At 41.8% G+C, this 20241-nt stretch overlaps 1 protein-coding gene across 1 annotated transcript in view; it reads left to right on the forward strand.

The window, feature by feature from the left end:
• The window catches only part of LOC125893932 (acidic leucine-rich nuclear phosphoprotein 32 family member E-like), a 32494-nt gene that overhangs the window by 835 nt on the left and 11418 nt on the right, over positions 1-20241 (forward strand). The window contains exons 2-11 of the mRNA XM_049584922.1: positions 1350-1600; positions 13248-13425; positions 14058-14186; positions 14279-14557; positions 14853-14966; positions 15053-15106; positions 15495-15678; positions 15772-15940; positions 17714-17852; positions 18441-18610. Coding sequence (XP_049440879.1) covers positions 1361-1600; positions 13248-13425; positions 14058-14186; positions 14279-14557; positions 14853-14966; positions 15053-15106; positions 15495-15678; positions 15772-15940; positions 17714-17852; positions 18441-18610 — 1656 coding nt within the window. The 5' untranslated portion in view covers positions 1350-1360. The remainder of the gene's footprint in view (positions 1-1349; positions 1601-13247; positions 13426-14057; positions 14187-14278; positions 14558-14852; positions 14967-15052; positions 15107-15494; positions 15679-15771; positions 15941-17713; positions 17853-18440; positions 18611-20241) is intronic.

Here is a 20241-nt window from a genome sequence, read left to right on the forward strand (position 1 = left end):
TGGAAACAAAATTGATTAAATTAGATATTAAGAAGATGCCTTCATGTAAGGGACTGTTCTTTACTTATCAGAGACAGGGGGGTAGGTGTGGTGTGACAAGGGGTGGGCAATATGGCCCTAAAATAATATCACAGTATTTCAGGGTATTTTTGTAACACGACGATGTTTATGACGATATGAAAAATTAGTTATTTAATAGTTAAAAATATTATTAATTTAAAGACATAAATTACAACAAAATGAGTGATGTAGTTTTACAGTTTTCCTTCAAAATATTTAGTAAAAACTGAACAAAAATGATCTCTCATTTCTTTAGTTTGTGAACAACACTAGTAACTCAGATTCAGATTCTGTTACAGTATTAATATTTCAACTAAATAAAATCTACCACAAATTACACATTTAAAAAATAAATCAACAGCTGATTTCCTTCTTTTAGTAAAATCCTAAATGATTGAGTTGGTTTTTTTTTCCACCTGGACCTTTATGCTCTGCCATTTCTCCTCTAATCATCACGCTGTAACCTGTGACAGGCTGTTATGATACCACAACTATCACACATTCACATAGATGGAGTTTGTTGTCGAGCCGCGAGCATCACGTAGGTTTACATTACCAAAGGTTTATGACAAAATCAGAGAGAGGAGAGGGAGAGACGCTGTGCTGCTGCCAGAGGAGCCGCTGAATGAGTTCCCTCTGAGCGGTAAGTCACTAAAAGAGTCTGAGAAGTCCGGGGCTGTTCATAAAACATTCAGGACGCCACAGTTTATTCCACACTACTGAAGCTGCTCCTCTCTTTGGAACCAAATCGGAGTTGATAATAATTCACTTTCAGCCATGCTTGTTGTTGCCGTGGGTAACAGTATGATGTCAACATGCAACAAGTCGAAATATCGCGAGTATCACAATATAAATTTTTCATATGATACTAAATATTCTACCAGTATTATCGTTAACAAGATGACATGCCTCCCCCTTTTTGCACCACCCCTTCCCCCTTACAGGTAAAGAACAGTCCCTTAGCATTTTAAAATTGACACACTCAGGATTACAGATGGTGCATTTTATAATATTTGGCTGCAACTAACAATTATTTTCATTATTGATTGATTTCATGATGATTTTCATGATGACTACATTAATCATTTGGTCTGTTAGATTTAGATTCTGTAAGCGTGTCACTAATTCTCAGAGTTCAACGTGACGTCTTGTTTTGCCCAACCAACATAGATTCAGTTTATCATCGTAGAAGAAGAAAATCAGCAAATATTGTAAAGTTGGAAAAAATCTAATTTTGGTCACATTTTCCCTAAAATTCAAACAATTCTGGATTATCTAATTTAATGCAGATTCAGTGACCATGTCGGTCGGCCCGGCCCCCAGCAGCGCAGACGCCTGCCTCAGCATCGTCCACAGCCTGATGTGCCACCAACAGGGAGCCGAGAACGAGGGCTTCGCCAAGCGGGCCATCGAGAGTCTGGTGAAGAAGCTGAAGGAGAAGAAGGATGAGCTGGACTCGCTCATCACAGCCGTCACCACCAACGGCGTCCATCCCAGCAAGTGTGTCACCATCCAGAGGACGCTGGATGGACGGCTGCAGGTAGGACTCAGACTGCGTCATTTGTGATGCTTGAACATTAATGGATGGAAACAAGCATTCATTCACATTTTCTACTGAATTTGAGCTTCAGTTGGATAAAACTTCAGTCATTTAATTCTGCATCAATCAGTCGATTAACTGATTAGTCCATCACCAGGAAATTAGACAGCTATTTTAATCATCTGTTGTCCGTTTCAGTCCTTTTTTTTTTCAGCAAAATAATCAAATATTTTCTGGTTACAGCTTCTTAAATGTCTCAGATCTTTGTCATATATATCTCAGTAAACTGAATACCTTTTAAATCATTGTGAAGACGTCACTTTGGCTGTGTGGAGTTCTGACATTTCACAGATTAATGATTGATCAAGAAAATAATTAGCATAAAATGAGTCATTAGTTGCAACCAACTGGCGACCTCTGGTCCTGAAAAATGAAGCCAACATGAAATTGCCAAAAAACTGCAGTTCTTCTAACGGCCACTTGAGGCTGGCTCCGGGAATGAGTCATTCCCCACAGACCTCTGTGTTAAAATGTCCAACTTTACAGCAGAAATAAACATGTTTACAGCCTGGTACAAAAAAACAGATTTGGTCTCGATAGCCAATTTCAACATTAATGACAACAGAGGTGTTCACAGGTGAATTTTTATATAACATATCTATTTACATTTTATTAAGGCTTTAATTAGGCATAATTAAGGACGTGGCTGCTTTGAGTGACAGGCTGTCTGCGAGGCGTCTCTACAGTCACCTCTAACTCCAGAAAAACAACATGGCAACTGCCAAAATGCGGAACTCCAGGATTCAGAGCAGCAGTCCACAAACCAATGGGTGACGTCACAGTCCGTTGTTTTATACAGTCTATGGCAGAAACGTACAGTGTCAACTTTTATTCTGGCGATTGGGTCTGTTTGGGACTAAATCGCAAACAAGTTGATTTATAAACAGGTGAGACAGAGTCACCTCACTGGAAATGTTTTTAACTCGAGACTTAAAAACAAGAGTCCACAAACCGATGGGTGATGTCACAGTAGCTACGTCCATTATTTCTACCATCTATTAGAGCTTAGATCGGGCCCAAAAAATTCAGCCTGACCCGGCCCGAGCCCGTGCACGTTATGTCCGGGACTGGCCCGTCCAATTAACTGTAATTATGGGCCCGAGCCCGATTTAAACCCGACATTTTTCAATAAGTTGGCTGTTATAATTAACGCTAAGGACACACCGAGCGCGTTAGTGCTGCGGAAGTCGGCGCTTGACTGTCCACACAGGCAGCGCATTTCTCCTGCACTCTCCGAGTTTATTGAGCGTGTTGGGTAAACACTGAATGAATAGGGCATATTTTTTGGAGGCACGGAAAGCCGCTGTCCCTCCCACTTATCGCTACCACCCCCCTCTCTCTCTCTTTCTGTATGTGTGAATTGCAACCCCCAACCTGTAGCCATTTCTCTCTCTCTCATATCTGACACTCTCTTTCTCTCTCTCTCTCTCTCTCTCTCTCTCATATCTGACCGGGCCTGGCCTGGGCCCATCAGAGGAGTGGGGGGTCCTGGCCCGACCCGGCTTGGGCCCACGGGCCGGGCCGGGCTCAGGCTCAGCCAGAGAATCTAAGCTCTACCGTCTATAGTCCTTTTTACTCAAAGATCGCGCTACAGGGCCGCTACAAAGTCCCTCCTTTACGCCGCCTTTCCGTTTTTACAAAGAACCAAAGAAGGCAGCATCATGCTGCTCCAGTGTGAGGTTTTAGACAGCATCCCCCTGCATCGAGGAATCAAAAGAGGCAGGGCGGACGTGACATTTAACACAACAGCGTCAGCCTCTAGTGTGACATATAACACACATGTCGACAGTGCTTTATAAACAGTAAAAATGGCAATAACAATCATTTATCGTCTCTGTTACATGATGGCTGGTCTTGCCCTCTGCTTGAATTGGAGCTCCTGGACCTCATTATTTTACCTGTTTACATACATTTTTGCTTGCTGTTCTTCCTCTTTGAGTTAGCTGCTAACTGCTACCAGCTGCCTTTTAAATCTCCAGGCGGTGGGTCACATACATAACACATTGTCAAAATGTCACACCCATGCCACCCATGATCCCGTCCTGCTTGCTGTCCTGTTTATTCAGACATCATTTCGGCGCTGTTCTTACCTCCATCCCTGGCTCAGAGGCGAGACAACTCTGCCCTGACGAGGCAGTGTATAAGGTGCTTTTGATTGCAGCAATAGTTAAGTTATATAACATCAAATAAAACTGAGAAGTTTAAATCTCCTGAAGAAAGTTTTTCTGTGTGCTTAGAACAAAAAGTCTGTTGTTTAAACGTCTGAAATTGTGTAAATACTGAAGGAAGTTGAAGTCGAGTTTGAAGTGGCAGTCAAAATACTGATGGACATTGAAACTGTGGTTATAACAGAAGTGCTGAAAGACATGTAGTGCCACCTAAAGATGTCATCTGAAGTGGCAGTTGAAATTTAAGCAGTGAAAACACTTCAAGTGATTTGGGTGTTAATAACGAGAGTATTTTGTTTAGTTTAATAAGATTTTGAAATACTTCCTGTTAAACTCTTTTCCACCCAAATTAGTGCATGTGTTTTTTTTAAACATGGGAAAAGCAGCTGAAAGTAGGCGATGGACTGCTTTCTTATTGCCAGTAGATAAGAGTTGTGTACACGGCTCTGCAGTTGATGAGGCTGCCTTTATTTTTTTTACTGGTGTGTCACGCTCAACATCACGGACAGGCCAGAAAACAGTTTAGTAAGCAGTAGTAAGCACGTCAGCGTCCTTCCAGGTATCATATTTCCATCACTTCTGATTGGAGCCATCGGATCTGTAGCTGATAAATACCCGTAACTAATGCAGAGTCTTTTTTCATGGGAGTGAATGCTGATTTTTAAACTTGACATTAAATAGTAAGGCCAGGTGTTAGCCAGGGTTGGAGGGACTACAGAGGTGAAGGCAGTGAAAGTGTCAGTGGAAGAGATAACAGCAGTTGAAATGAGTTGAAGTGGAGCTGTGGAGACAGTTGATCTGAAGTGTTTAAAGCTTCATACCTCTGTTTCTATTTCAGTGATCATCATCCAGACGTTTTTATTTTTCAGTTTAGTCTTTGTTTCTCTTTATTTTTAAAACCAGTTTGTCTTTGGACGAATAAACATGTAATCTTCTGTCACAGTTTATTTCCAGTGAAACCTTCATCGAGCATCATGTCGCTCAGAGCAGCTGATTAGATCTGTAAGAAATAAATCAGAGTTCAGCTCACTTCCTCCCGATGACCATGACCTACACCTGGTGAACAGTCACATGATCATGTTTCATGTCTCAGTGCTCACAGATTCAGCTGCTCTTACGTTGTTCTCACGTGTTCTCTGCTGCTCTGGATAATAAAATGTGGAACAGTCGAACAGAGTCAGAGCAGCAGACAGCTGGGTGTGTCACAGACTGTCAGACAGTAATTATCAGACCAGAGGATGTAAACATGGATCACACTTCAGACGGCTCACATGAGCCACGTTCAGCCTCACATAACATTCATAACAAATCAGGAACCAACAGAACCACCACAGGAACCCACAGAACATTTTTTGGACTGACCGAAGAATCAAAGGACGCTCCATAAAAACCATTTCAACCTGCCCCCCCAACAAATAATTCTCAAGGACCTGCAAAACCCAATGAAGGGTCCTACAGCCCCTCAGTGACCCTATAACCTCCTCAGGTGTTCCTGTCACCTCCAGCAGTACTGTAAGAACCCTTCTGGAGCTTTCCAAAGAACCCTGAACTCACCTCAATAACTTCCTTTATTATTCTTTATACTGAAACCTCCTCATCTGATGAACTGTTGCGACCCACAACCAACATTAGAACCTCATTAGGTACCCCTGGAACCTCCCCCAGTATCGTTCCTTTAATACCAAACCCAATCAACAACCCTAGAGCCTTTCTGAGGAGGCCTGGACACATCATGCAGCTCCCTAAAGGACCTGTGAAACCCCCTCAAGAACCAGTGAAGTCTCTGAATGAATCCAAAGAACTTCTTAAAGCAATGGTTCTCAACCAGGGGTCCGTTTAGGGGGGATCCAGGGGTTTCATAGAAAAATGGGGAATGGTTTATTTTCACTGTTTAATTCACTGCAGAAGTGAACCCAGTGTGAGTCAGACTCATAAGAGGGACTACTCGGATCACAAATTTCACTTCCTTCAGTTATTTTCACAACTGTAGTTTCTGTAATCATATTTAAGAAACAAAATCCTTTCAGATGGAGGTGCCTGGAGCAAAATCTTACCAAATGGGGGTCCACGATCTAATGTGTGATGCAAAAAAGGTTGAGAACCACTGCACTTCAAGAATCATTGGACTCTCTTGAAGAACCTCTGCAGGTTTCACATCCAAACACTGAACCTCTCGTCAAAATCCTGAATCTTCATAGCTTGCCATCGCCAAACCAAATCACTAATGCAAGTCATTCTAAAACCTCTCACTTCATTTTAGATTTCCAAGCTGGGTTATCAATGACGGTAGATCAAAATGCCTCTGGACACAACTGGATAGATCTACAACCAGTCAGAGCAACACAACGTGACGTAGCGCTGAGCAACAAACAAATGTAATCAGACTACAGCATGTAGAGATGGGCAGTGATGGTGTTGCATCAATATGTCCGTGAAGTAGTGTTGCAGTTTTTGCCATCACAATTGGAACTTAAACAGAAGGTTTGGCATCAGCTGCAGCCATGTTGTTTGTTTTCCAAAATGCCACAACGGTGCTCCGCTTTTTGCCTGAGTCCAGATTTTTGAATCTGTCCACTGCACCGGATGGTTTGACTAATTTGTCTGGCACCGTGCCATGAAACAGCGGTTTCTCAGTTAAAATAAAAGACCGACCAATGAGCGCAGCAGGGTGACTTAATGAGCCAACCAGCACCACGGGCAGGAGTAATAACAACTATGGTGAGTGCGAAAGACAAGAGAGATGCTGCTATTGAGGCTGATCTAAATCAACATGTCTTCTCAATATCGCCCAATACCCTGATTTGTTTTTACTTCATTTCACTACACTCTCAAAACCCCAGAAAAACAGATATGTTGGCATGACTATGCATCAATGTGGACTTGACGTTAGATAAAGGCAGATACATCGGTCACAAGTGATGGTAAAATCGAATCACCCGTCCTCGTGTAAATCATTTGGAGTAGACGTAAGATGAAGATTGAGCGAAGTGTAACAAGCTGAAAACTTCATCTGATATCACTCAAATCTCTGGTTTATTAGCTAGGGTTATCCTCATTATAGTGTCCATGGCGCAAGGTACGCCAGCCAAAATTGATGTCATCACTTACTTGCATAAAGTGCAAAGGCTCCACATGTTGTCATCATCTGAAACGTGCCCCATTTCGTTTCGGTTTTCTTGCTCTCACAAGCACACACACACAAAGAAGGACTCACAAACATGATACATCACACACACTCCTCCACCCATCCAGGTCACTTTCTAACATAGTATTTAGTCACATTTTGTGACCATGGAGCACCACTGTGACTTTCAAATATTATAAATACATGGACTGGAGAGCTGAAAGTTTGTTTCCAGCTTACAGTGAATAAATCCTCACAAGTAACGGCGCTGTGATGTCAGTGGTTGAGGTACGTGTTTTTGTACCAGCAGGGCTCCAGACTGAAACTATTTAGTCACATTTTGTGACCATGGAGCACCAGTGCGACTTGTAAATATGATTAATGTTTGAACTTGTGAGCTGTTTGTTTGTTATCAGCTCACAGCGAGTAAAACTTCACGTTTGAAGGTGCGGCAGCAACAGTTTATCTTTCAGCTAACTGCTAACATCTGACTGTTGAGTGAAAGCTTCAAGTTCAGAACAAAAGCTCTGGGTGTTTCAGAATAAAAGCACCTGTGGTTCCTCTTTGATTTATTTAATTATAACAATACTTTATTCAGTTTTATCATGGCAATACTTTAACTTAATCGTAACTGTATTTTATATTTTATTTTTTCTTTAACACTATTTTATTTAACTTTATTATAACAGTACCTAACTTTATTGTAACAGAATTCCATTTAAGTTTATTAAAGTAGTACATTGTTGAACATTATTATAACAGGATTTTATTTAACTTTATTATGACAGTAGCTGCTTAATCAACTTTATTGTTAATTTAATAATTTTGTATTTTAGTAATTTATAGCAGTTTACTGGAGATTTCAAAATATCAAAAATTAGATTGTGTAATGCATCATAGCCTAAAAATACTGGCATTTTTTTTTTTTAAGATGTATTGTCCAGCCCTACCTAAAACCTTTTCAAGCTCACCTGCAGCATTCTTAAAATCCTCTTAAAATAGCTCATCAAATTGTCCACTATTCTACAAAACCTCTTCAGAACACTCTGGAACCTCATCAAGAAACTCTGCACACCCGTGAAACCTCCTTAAGTTCCCCTGGAAGTTCCACAAGAAGCATTTGACACTGCTCCAAAAACCCAAACCCTTATCAAGGACCTGCAACACTTTTTAATAATGCCAGTAGTCTCTGTAAAAACCCTGAAACCTCCGTAAGAAGCCACGCAGCCTCCTGGAGAACCAGTGGATCCTCGTCAAGAACCTGTAAAGTCTTTTAATGGATCAAAGGAACCTGAAGAACCCTCAAACACCCAAACAGAAAACTGATATGAGAGTGTCAGAGAGCAGACTGAGGACTGACTGTGTTTCCCCGCCTGGAGGAGGACGAGGAGGAGGAGGAGGAGGAGGAGGAGGAGGAAGGGCAGGCTGGCTTGTTTTGTCTGAAACACAGGAAAGGGGCCGGGTTAACTTAAGCCAGACAGTGTGTGTGTGTGTGTGTGTGTGTGTGTGTGTGTGTGTGAGTGTGTGTGTGAGTGTGTGCAGACAGACGGGAATGTGTGCACGTCTAGAGTTTGTTCTTGGATCTCACCACAGAGTTTCTACACTGTAAAAAGTTCTCAGTAACTAGTTTCAGACCAATGATTCACCAAATCAGGTTGTACCATTAAAACTGGTGAAGTGTAAATCCGTTGCTAGGAAACTCTATAGCTCTATAGCACCGTCCAATCAGGAGCAAACAGCAATGTATAGGGGAAGACACAGCATCAAAAGTGAACATAACTTTCCAGACGTTACAGTTTCAGTGGCTCAAAAGAAAACTCTTTAGTTAATGTAGGTGTTAGTTTTATTTCTATCTGCATACATGGAGAAGTGTGTGTGTTTCAGAGTTTGTTAAATAACAACCAGACCTGCCGTCACACAGAGTCACTGCATGTTCTCCCTGTCTGATCTCATTTGCTGGCTTTTTGTCTCAGTTTGTCAGATTGTTTCCCTTACGGTTTTTACCCGTCGTCTGTAGTGGGATTCTACGTCGTCATGTTTTAACTGCTCATGCTGATTGTCTGCTTTTTACGTGTCCTACTTTGCAGAATGCTGCCTTACTCCTCTAAGGTTTATGTCTTGTTTAGCTGTTTGTTTTGCTTTCTGCTGTCCTAAATTTACGTGTTTTTTATGTGTTGTTTTAATGGCTAGTAGAGTGGTTCAGGAATGAGTCCCAAAACCTGGAGGTGAGTTAGCATTTTAGCACTTTCGGTTCCCTTGTCTCAATGTCAGTGGCTTTTTTAAATTGTTTTATTTTTTAGGTTAGATGCCTGAAATAAGGTCTGCATGCTTAAGAAACTTTTACGTTTTGTTCTATGTAGAGCTGGACGATAAATCCTGAAAATTATATCTTATATAAAAATCTATTATATTATCAAAATGTTTTTAGGGTTAGGGTTATCTCGATACACGATATATATCTCGATATTTTTAAATTTCCTCGAAAGCACTTCGTTAATGCTAGGACTGTGAAACAAAATCAAACATCACAACATTTCTGACCAAATATCCTCTCTGGTGCTACAGAGTTGTAGGGGTGACTTTTGTTGTTTTTCAGAAAATGTTGACACAATGAGATTTTAGATTAATAATCATCAACAATGTGGATCTAACGACTAAGTGGGTTCAGGCAAGGCTTTAAAACAAATAAAAAGTCTGATAAGTTGATAAACTGACATCACTTCACTCTATTTCAGCCTTTAAAATGAACGTAAAAATTATCCATATCACGATACAACGATATACAGAATCTAAGAGGATACATAGTCAAATATCGATAACATTATGATATCTTCATATTGTCCAGCCTTAGTTCTGTGACATTAAATATGTCAGTAAATACCCCTCTTGAATTTTGAAGCTTTTGCTTCTTTTAAAAATGGCGGTTGTTAACAAGTGGCTAAATAATTCTACAGAACATCATCGTTGTTAGTGCTTTTAAGGAAGTATTTAATAGTTGTTAATGTTAACAACTATTTCTATCAGTGATGCGGGGGTCAGGGTTTTTTAAACCCACACCAACGAGGGTTGCAACATTATGAGATTTGACAATATGATAACCGTCTTAGAAAATATCGCGGTTTCATGCAGAATTTATATTATCATTATCTATATGATCCTTACAGGAATGAAAATGGCAGGGTTATTTTTGGTTGGACAAGCATTTTATTACTATAATTTGTTTTACCTGATTCTATTTTATCTACCTGGTCACTGATGAGATTGTTGTTCACAGTGATTATTCTGTACTGTTTTTATTGTGCTGTGGTTCAAATGTGTCTGTAATCTCGACGACACTGGAAATGAGGGAAACCTCAATGTCCTTCGAGAATAAATAAAAGTTTGAATTGAAACTTGAAACCATTTTGTCAATGAAAGTTTGTGTAAAGAGTCTCCTCTCTGAAAATAACTTAAAATAAAATGGAGATTCTCCGTCCAGTTGCATTTTTAAAAATATTGTAGATAGGCAAATGTACACAGTACGATAACCATCAACTTTTATATCACGGTATACCTTAAAACTGATACATCCCACCACCCATCCCCTTTTGAGAGCAAATCTGCATCACCCAACCTGCAAACATATATGCATTAATCAATGACCCGAACCAAACCCACAAGTTGGAGCTGAAAGTTTCTTTTAATGACCAACACTAATACCACCATACTTTCTGTTGGCTGTATTGTCTGTCATATACAGTAAGTATCACAATATAAAATGTGATTTCTGTTTATAAAAATACAAACGTAGGAAGATAACAAGTACTCACCCATCTTTCAGGTGGTTACATCATCAGTATGATCTCAGATGAACAGCTTATAACCTACATGGTTTGTTTACATGCACACACAGCTGACGGGTACAGTGGTTTATTTACATGACGTAACAGAAGTGTATATTTAACAGATTCTGTGTGGACAGAGAAGCACCTGCCTGCTGTTAGGACACAGTGTTGGGCCTATATACTCTCAAAGGGAAATATTTTTACTGTAAATTATGACATGAGAGATTTAAATATGTCAGACTTTCACTGATTTTCCTTGTCAAAAACTGGATAATGGAAACCGGGAAGCGCAGCAGCGCTGATGATGAAGCTGCTCGCTGTGTGAGACAGAAAGAGGGGAAGGTGGACTATTGCACAGTGTTACAGTCTAAGTTATTAATAACTGTCCCAAAACGCTGGTTCGTCACGTTATGACCAGCCCACCCAGAACCGGCAATACTTTCCAACAAGCTTACCTGACATTGATCACAAACAGATACCTTTATGGCCAAATACAAACTTAAGAAGACGTTCAGTCGAGGTGCTTTGTGGCCATTAGCAGACACACACACAAGCCTGTGACGATATGTAGCTGGTCACGCTCTTACTGTGTCGCTCGTAGTGTTAGTATGTATAGTAGTATGATTGGATGTTTGTTGGTGAAATGCACTCTGGGAGGCGTAGTTGACTTCTCTCCTTTGGTTTGTGTGTCCACAGGCTTCTTAAAGCTTCCACTCTTTTTATCAAAAAACACAAAGTTTTGTCTTCAGGCTGATTTGTGTTAAAGCTGAGTGACTTGTTAAGACGATGTTATTTTTACAGTGTGTGTGTGTGTGTGTGTGTGTGTGTGTGTGTGTGTGTGTGTGTGTTTTGTCTGCAGACTGTTATCCCTGCCCTTCACCTGTGCACACAGAACACATTCTGATAGGCTGCTGCACTCTGTGTGTGTGTGTGTGTGTGTGTGTGTGTGTGTGTGTGTGTCTTCACTCTGAAACCTTCAGACTCTTGACACACCTGTAGAAATTATCTAATGTGGCGACTCTATCTCACCTGTTTACAAATCAACTTGTCTGAGACTTTGTTTTGTTTGTTGTTTTAGTTTTTTTTTGTTTTATTCAGTTTTGATTGAAACATCTTGAACAATTAGAGTTCAGCTTTATTAAACCAAACAGAACAACAGTACGTCTCAGATGAAGGTTGTTCATGACGTGGTCCCTTCCTGTATTTCAGGGTGCTCTCAGCCCTAGAGTCGTCTCCTTTGGTCTGAATCAGGGACTAATTTTGTTTCAAAGTTGTATAATTGCCTAGAGTTGGTTCGTGTTCTCACAGCAGCATTTACAAGAGGACCAGATCAAATGCCTTGTGTGAGAAAGCTGCTCTTGCAGACAGCCCGTCACTCAAAATGACCATGCCCTTAAATATTAATAATTTTAACGAATAACGAATGAGTTATACAAAAATTCAACCCTGTACACTTGTCATAAATGTTAAAATTAGCTATGGAGACCAAAACTATTTTTGTAACAGGCGCTAAACATGTTTATATCTGCTGTAAAGTTGAACTTTTTAACATGAGGGTTTATGTGGATTGACTCGCTTTTGGAGCCAGCCTCTAGCGGCCATTTGAGGAACTGCAGTTTTTGGCACTACTGCGTTGACTTCATTTTTCAGCCTTCGAGGCTGCTGCTTGGTTTCTGCAAATCACAGATATGTTACATTTGCAGACCTGCCTGAAAACAAAATGCTGACTCATGTTTTTAATGTCTTCCTAAAACACATGAAAGATAATCACGAGTCACTTTATTTTACATGAGTTGTCTCTGTTGCTTAAATCTATCTGGTTATTCTGTCTGATGTTCTCTGTTTGATCAGATTTCATATTTGATGATACTGATAGCTGATAGTTTTGAGCTCCATAAATAAACATTATATTATAGTTTTATTTTGTGTTTCCTTATTGATCCTCACTACAGCTCATAAACTAATTTATCAGTAATTTGTGTCCAGATGAATAATTTGGAGAAATATTATTATTTTTAAATTCTTGTAATTGCTGCTCTTTGTGTTTTTGTACAGTAGTTAGAATGTGTTTAAAACTCGTCCTTTGCTTTTATGTTAAAGTCAGAAAAAATCAAAAATAAAAGATAAATAAAACTAAACTTGTTCAAAATAAACACAGATGATCTTCTTACAGTGTGCTGAGGTCTGTTTGTCTCACACACACACACACACACACACACACACACACACAAGCAGGCGGGAGGTCAGACATGATGTCATGGTCGTGGTTTGGTGTGACGGGTTAACCCTGCATCACCTGGTACACACACACACACACACACGCACACACACACAATGTTTCCATGGTAACCCCTGCTCACTGTGACTCAGTTTGTTCTCACAGAGTTTATTTAAATTTCCATGAAAGATGTTTCCTGTCTGTCTGTCTGACTGTTTGTCTGTCTGTCTGTCTCTCACCTGCCTGTCTGCAGGTGGCGGGGAGGAAAGGTTTCCCTCACGTGATCTACGCCCGTCTGTGGCGTTGGCCCGACCTCCATAAGAACGAGCTGAAACATGTGAAGTTCTGTCAGTATGCCTTCGACCTGAAGTACGACAGCGTGTGTGTGAACCCCTACCACTATGAGAGGGTGGCGTCCCCCGCCACCACAGGTACGCACGCTCAAGCTGTCAGTCCTCCTCTGTCGTCCCTTTCGAGTTTCATTCCCCTTATTGCTTTTAATATTCAAATTTTAACACTCCAGTTTATATTTTTATTTACATATATTTATATGTACTATGTCCCGAAACTCTGTACACACGGGCATATGTGTGCACTGCCACTGTCAGCATGTGGTTGTTATACTTTCTGTCCACTAGAGGGCAATCAAACATCAACAGGAAACATGAGGACGTACCAACAGGTGATCAACAGGCTCAGGTATAAATATAAGTAATTAATAGTAGTAAAATAGTGATAAAAATAGATAAATAAATGCCTCCATGCCACGTACAATCTGCTAACAGGCAGGTGTGGAGATGTGCTGCTCAATATTATGAGAATAAGCAAAACATGTTTAAAGATGTTCCAACTCCAACGCCTGAACTTGACAACATATTTATTAAAAAAAAGAATAAATTCACACAGTAATGTTAGCGTCGGATTAGCTTTTTGATTTAAACAAACTATGAAAATTTGTTCCACTAATCACTATTACGTTAATATTGATCATTAATATTCCTGACCTCTGTTCTGTTGTCTGGTTCGTGTCTCGCTCCTCGTCCCGCCCCCCGTCTTCCTGCAGGTCCTCAGTCTCTGATAAAGGAGGAGTTCATGCAGGACTGTCTTCAGATCGACCTGCCCCCCCACACTGACCCCTACAGCCAGCCCCGCCCTGTCAGCATGTATCCCAGCATGCCCCTCTCCCCTCCAGGTCAGACCTTCAATCTGATGTTTTTCATGTCACATTTACATGAAACTCTGTGTGTGTGTGTGTGTGTTGACGTCCTGCTTTCTGTCTTGCAGGCAGCAGCTCCATGACGGCTGCAGCTCTGTCAGCTGTCGGCTGTGGGAGGAGCGGAGGGGGAGTCGGGGCTGTGTGCAGCGAGGGCCCCGGCCTCCTTCAGATCGCCCCACCTCCGAACCACGGGGGCCACGCCTCCCCCCCTCACCCAAACCCTCCTCACACCCCTCAGCCTTCTCACCCTCCTCACCCTTCTCACCCTCCTCACCCCCCTCACCCTTCTCACCCCTCCACCCCCACCTCTCCACAACAGCCCGACTACAGCAGCCCCCCCAAAACTGGTACTGTACCTCTGTACACACCTGAGTAGGATGAGAAATAGTTGTAGTAGTAGACATTATAAAAATAGTGGTAGTAGCAATATTACTAATAGTAGAAATAGTTTTAGTATTAGTAGCAAACATAGTAGTAGTAATACTCGTAGCTGTAGTAATAAAAACAGCCACATCAGTAGAAGCTCTGGCAGCAGAGTGCAGAACATGTAATTAAAGTAGTAGTAGCAGTACCTGCAGTAGTACCACAGTAACAGTAGTGATATGAGACAGATACTGATCTATGTCCTGTGTGTCTCTGCAGCCACCTGGCCAGGTAACAGCCCCGCCCCCTACAGCCCTGCAGGACCACCACAGAGTGGGCGGGGCCACCAGCAGCCTCCATTACATCATCACCACGCCCCCAACACTCACTTCTGTATGGCACTGTGTGAAGTATCCCAGTAAAGTAATACAGTAGTGGTATTTTACTGTAGTGCTGAGTCTAAGTGTTTGTTCCTGCAGGGTCACAGCATCACAGCACTGCTCCGTATCCACAGCCAGTGTCCAACCACCCAGGTACCACCTCTGTCCAAACATATTAGCACGTTACAAAACTGTGTACACTTTCTAAATATGTCCTCACTTTTAAAAAAATATCCTGTCTTTAAAAAGTGTCCTCACCTTCTGAACTTTTTCAGAAATGTCCCTACTTAGCAAAACTATTTCCGCTTTCCGAAAATGTCCTTACACTTTTCAAACCTTTGTAAAATGTCCTCACTTTCCGAAAATATCCTCATTTTAAGGACAAAAGAAATAAAAAAAAAACAAGTTAAAATATTAAAAAAAATATCTATAACTATTAACAAACATGTCCTTTATTTCAAAACTTTCCAGACGTGTCTTTAACTTTCTAAAATGTCCTCACTTTACAAAAATGTCCTCATTTGACAAACTGTCCTCTCAGGTCCGGAGTTCTGGTGCTCCATCTCGTACTTTGAGTTGGACGTCCAGGTCGGGGAGATGTTTAAGGTCCAATCCAGCTGTCCTCTGGTGACAGTGGACGGTTATGTGGATCCTTCAGGAGGAGACCGTTTCTGTTTGGGACAGCTGAGTAACGTCCACCGCACCGCCTCCAGCCACCGAGCCAGGTGACCAGTCTGACCAGTGTGACCAGTGACAGTACTGGTGTGATGTCAGTGACTTACAGTGATGTTCTTCCTCTGCGTGTTGTTTCTCTGCAGGCTCCACATCGGTCGGGGGGTTCAGCTGGAGTGTCGGGGGGAGGGAGACATCTGGATGCGTTGCCTAAGTGACCACTCGGTGTTCGTCCAGAGTTTGTACTTGGACCGTGAGGCGGGCCGAGCGCCGGGAGATGGAGTCCACAAGATCTACCCTGGAGCTTACATCAAGGTGAGGGTGGTCTGACTGGTCTGAGGATGTAGACTGTGGGTATACTGTAGGTCTGCCACTGGGCAGCTATCTCAGCCAGCGTTCTCCTCCCCTTCTGCTATCTGTATGCTACCGTTTTGCAGGAGCACTGTTGATGCGTCCTGGGCTTTGCGCAGCTCAAGACGATTGTGGTTGATTTAGAGAAATACAAAAAACCCAGAGTGTTTTTCCCTTATAGCAGGATGAGAGTGGCTTCTAGACCTTTCCCTAGTGCTGTTAGAGTGCTGCAGAGATACATCTGGCTCTGTGAGACTAAAGGCCAGAACGAACTGGCAAGGAATGCCATGCATCAAAAATATGCCCTCATTATTTTCAGTGTACAAACCTACACAAACCCGTCAACGAGACGTGACGGCGCTCCTGGATGCGACACCCCGCAGCACTTCATACCACTCTCCTGTTTCTAGCCTCGCTGCCTGTGGTAATAAATGCATTTTTCCCCCACTCACTCGCTGCTTGTACATACCAGCTTCCGTAGCAGCTCTTTTTCTCTGCTCCTGTGGCAGCTCGACTCCTCTCCTCACAGTGAATGCATAAAGAGAACTCTGTGGCTGTCTGGTGTGTGACAAAAAGTGAATGACGAGAGACTCGTTGTTGAGGTTGAGAAATATCCTGAGCTAAACGACCCACAGTCCCGTCATTATGGAGACAGTGACCAAAAAGATATAGCCTGGTGAGTCATAGCTCTGGAGGTCGGCTCTTCAGGTGTCCACACATGATTTTAAGCTAATGCAAAGGTGGAGGAAGTACAGATCTTTCAGTAAAAGTAGTAATAACTTTGTGTGGTCATCTGTTAATAAGCTGCAGTGCAACACATCTGGTGTGTGCTTGGGGCAGCAGTTGACACGCATCGCACAACACACTGCACTGCGGCCACCCCGGTGTGTTTTCAGCTTAAGTGTGTCGCTACGCAGACAACTCTCTGCTCTTTTTTTGAGACTACAGACTGAAAAGACGTCACTACATCGGTCTTTTAACCAGTATATTTTGTGGCATTTTGTCTGTAGAAGACAAATAATGGCAGGTATCTATCTCCATCTACCTTTGCTCTTTCCTACTTTTCTATCCATCAATTCTTTAAATGCATAAATAAACAGCTGAATGTTAAAATAATTTGCAGATAATTTGCAGGTAATTTATCATCAATCCATAGCTAATAGGTTCCACCTCTCTACACTGAATGTTTACCTGCCATTCAAACGTGATTCACAGGGAGGTTCTGCAGCATATTTTTTTCTGTGATTTCTAAGTGGATTAATGGACGTTTATTCTGGATGGACGTCAGAGATAATGATATTCTCGGCATGTGTGAGTCACACTGAGTGATATCAGTATGTGTCTCATGTCTGTGTTCACGTTTCATTGAGTTATAAAGAAGAGAAGGAGGGAGAGTTTGTCTTTAACTGCATCAGTCTGTCTCTCAGTTTTTTAAAGGATCTTAATCTCCTCCCTGATCTGTGAGTCTCTGCTGCAGCTCCACCTGCTGACCAACTTCTATAACTGACTTCCTGTTGATTTACACCTGTCCCTCTCACCTCACACAGTGTCTCTACCTCACCTCTCACAGTCTGTCACCTGCTTCAGACTGAGTGTTGATAAGAAGGCAGATCTGAACAGTTACAAAAATAAAGACCTTTGAAAAAGACTTTTTTTATCTGAAGAACCTGAAGACTTGTGCTTCATCTACTCTCTCACCTGTCTGTCTTTCTCTCCCCTGTCTGTCTGTCTCTCCAGGTGTTCGACCTGAGGCAGTGCCACAGACAGATGCAGCAGCAGGCGGCAGCAGCTCAGGCAGCAGTAGCGACTCAGGCAGCAGCGGTTGCTGGTGCGATACCTGGTCCAAACAATGTGGGGGGGATCGCCCCCGCTGTCAGTGAGTATGACCTCCTCTCTTTCTCTGCTGTGTGTCCGTCTGGAGCAGGGAACAGCGCCGCCTGCTGGACGCTTCAGAGACACTTTACATTAAAAAAAGATACCAGAGTGTGATGGTCACTGCGACCTTGCATCCGTCTCATGCTTGTGAGTGCAATATCTCAAGAAGGCCTTGAGGAAATTTCCTTTGGCACAAACACCCACCTGGGCTTAACGATGAACTGATTAGAATCTGGTGGTTGAAGGTCAAAGGTCAAGATCACTGTGACCTCATAAAACATGTTTTGGGATGAAATGATGAAGTGATGATATTATATATCCAAAACCGTGAGGCAGTAATTCTGGTGTTGGTATTATTTTAACTGCCTGATTTTTTTATGTACTCTTGAAATGTTTTAACCGATGTCAAACATGGGGCACTAAAATTTAATACAAAGTGATAATACTAAATAAAATGTATTATTATTATTATTATTATTACAGTTTGCTGTTACAGGTCTTGAATGAATGATGAACCGATTTGTTTCCTTCCTGCATTGTTGTTGTTGATGTTGTTGTGTCTCAGGTGTGACTTCCTGTCTCCCTCCAGGTGTGTGCTCGGCAGCAGCAGGTCTGGGCGTGGATGACCTGCGCAGGTTGTGTATCGTTCGTCTGAGCTTCGTTAAAGGTTGGGGGTGCGATTACCCGCGTCAGAGCATCAAGGACACCCCCTGCTGGCTGGAGGTGCACCTGCACCGAGCGCTGCAGCTGCTCGACCAGGTGCTGCACACACTGCCGCCACGAGAGCACACACTCTGACACACTGCAGCAAGTGTGTGTGTTTAATCTGTCAGCTGCAGGTGGGCGGGGTTTGGCTCACAGGACAGCCAATCACAGCAGAGGATTCATCTGCAACGTGTTCAGAAGAAGTCACCCGGACCTTCTGTTACGGACAACACACCTGTCAGGTGTCCTAAGCTCCACCCACCTCGTCTACACAGGTGAACACAGACACGCCACAGCCTATTGGTCAGTTCAGAAAGGCTTCAGACAATCAGACAATTACACTATCACATCCCTCCTGTCAGTCAGATGAGTTTCCATGGATACGGTGGCACATTAAAGGGTCAGTTCACATTTCAGAGGTGCCTCCTCTTTAAAGATCTGAAGAACTCGTTCATTAAAAGACATTTTTCTGCTTTATTTCAACACTTCTGGACAAAATAAATTAAATGATAGTTTGCTTCTGTTTGACCGTTTGCTTATTTTTGAAGTGGCTCTTACTGTTAGCTTAACCGAACCATAACACCCGCCCCTCCTCAGTACCTGCGGCTTCAAGTTCGGCTTCTTTTACCAAAAAAATGTAAATGTAAATATGTAAATTACATTTTCTGCATCGTTATCAATAAAGCTGCAGGTTATTTTTATGATAAATTAAATAATTGTTTGGTCTGAAAAAAAGTCATCACATGATTCATTCTGGTCCTGTTCTGCATCGTCTTTGACTGTTCTTCAGTTCAAATGATATTTGTGCCAAAAATATAAAAAGGAGGAGACAGCGTCAGACCCATAGACTGTATTTAAAGATGGACGACATGACCGCTCCCAAAAAGTGAAAGCTGAAACATCTTGATTGCCCCCTGGTGGCTGGCTGTAGTATAGGTCTTAAAGCCCAAAGGGACCAAACTGAAACATCAAAGATGTTCTCTGTTGTTTTAGGTAGCTCTTATCACACTGGTGTTCAAGTGTTTGTTTTTCTGAGAACTTAAATTGTAACTATTTATTTAATACTATATCAATCAATCAATCAATCAATTTTATTTATAAAACCCAATATCACAAATCACAATTTGCCTCACAGGGCTTTACAGCATATGACATCCGTCTGTGATAAGATAAGATAAAATAAGATATGACTTACTGATCCTACACTGGAGAAATTCACAGTTACAGCAGCTGGAGAGTCAGCAAGAGAAATAGACAAAAAGAGATTGAGTGCTAAATAAGAATAAAAATAAAAAATGACATAAAATGAAAATATAATCATTTAAAATCTATGGACACTGTATACCTCTTTCACTTATACATGTCCAGGATTGATAGTTACACAGGATAACTGTAATACACAGGGTGTGTCGTATTTGTCCTATAATATTTAAATATAGAGATATTTAAATATTATAGGACAATAATTGTGTCAACAATTCACAGTAGGAAATGTTACACAGTATAAATGTTATCTCCAGAGCAAGATGGCGGCGGCAGGGATATTTAGGCTTCATTTTTGTACATGGAGTAAAGTGGAGACATGTTATGTCCATATTTATATACAGTCATTGGTTGGGCCAAACCAGTTTAGTGAGGACCTAAAACTGACCCTGGAGCAGTGAGGGCACACGTCCCCATGTCCA

This window comes from Epinephelus fuscoguttatus, linkage group LG8 (genome assembly GCF_011397635.1).
Source record: "Epinephelus fuscoguttatus linkage group LG8, E.fuscoguttatus.final_Chr_v1".
In the NCBI taxonomy this organism is placed as follows: domain Eukaryota; kingdom Metazoa; phylum Chordata; class Actinopteri; order Perciformes; family Serranidae; genus Epinephelus; species Epinephelus fuscoguttatus.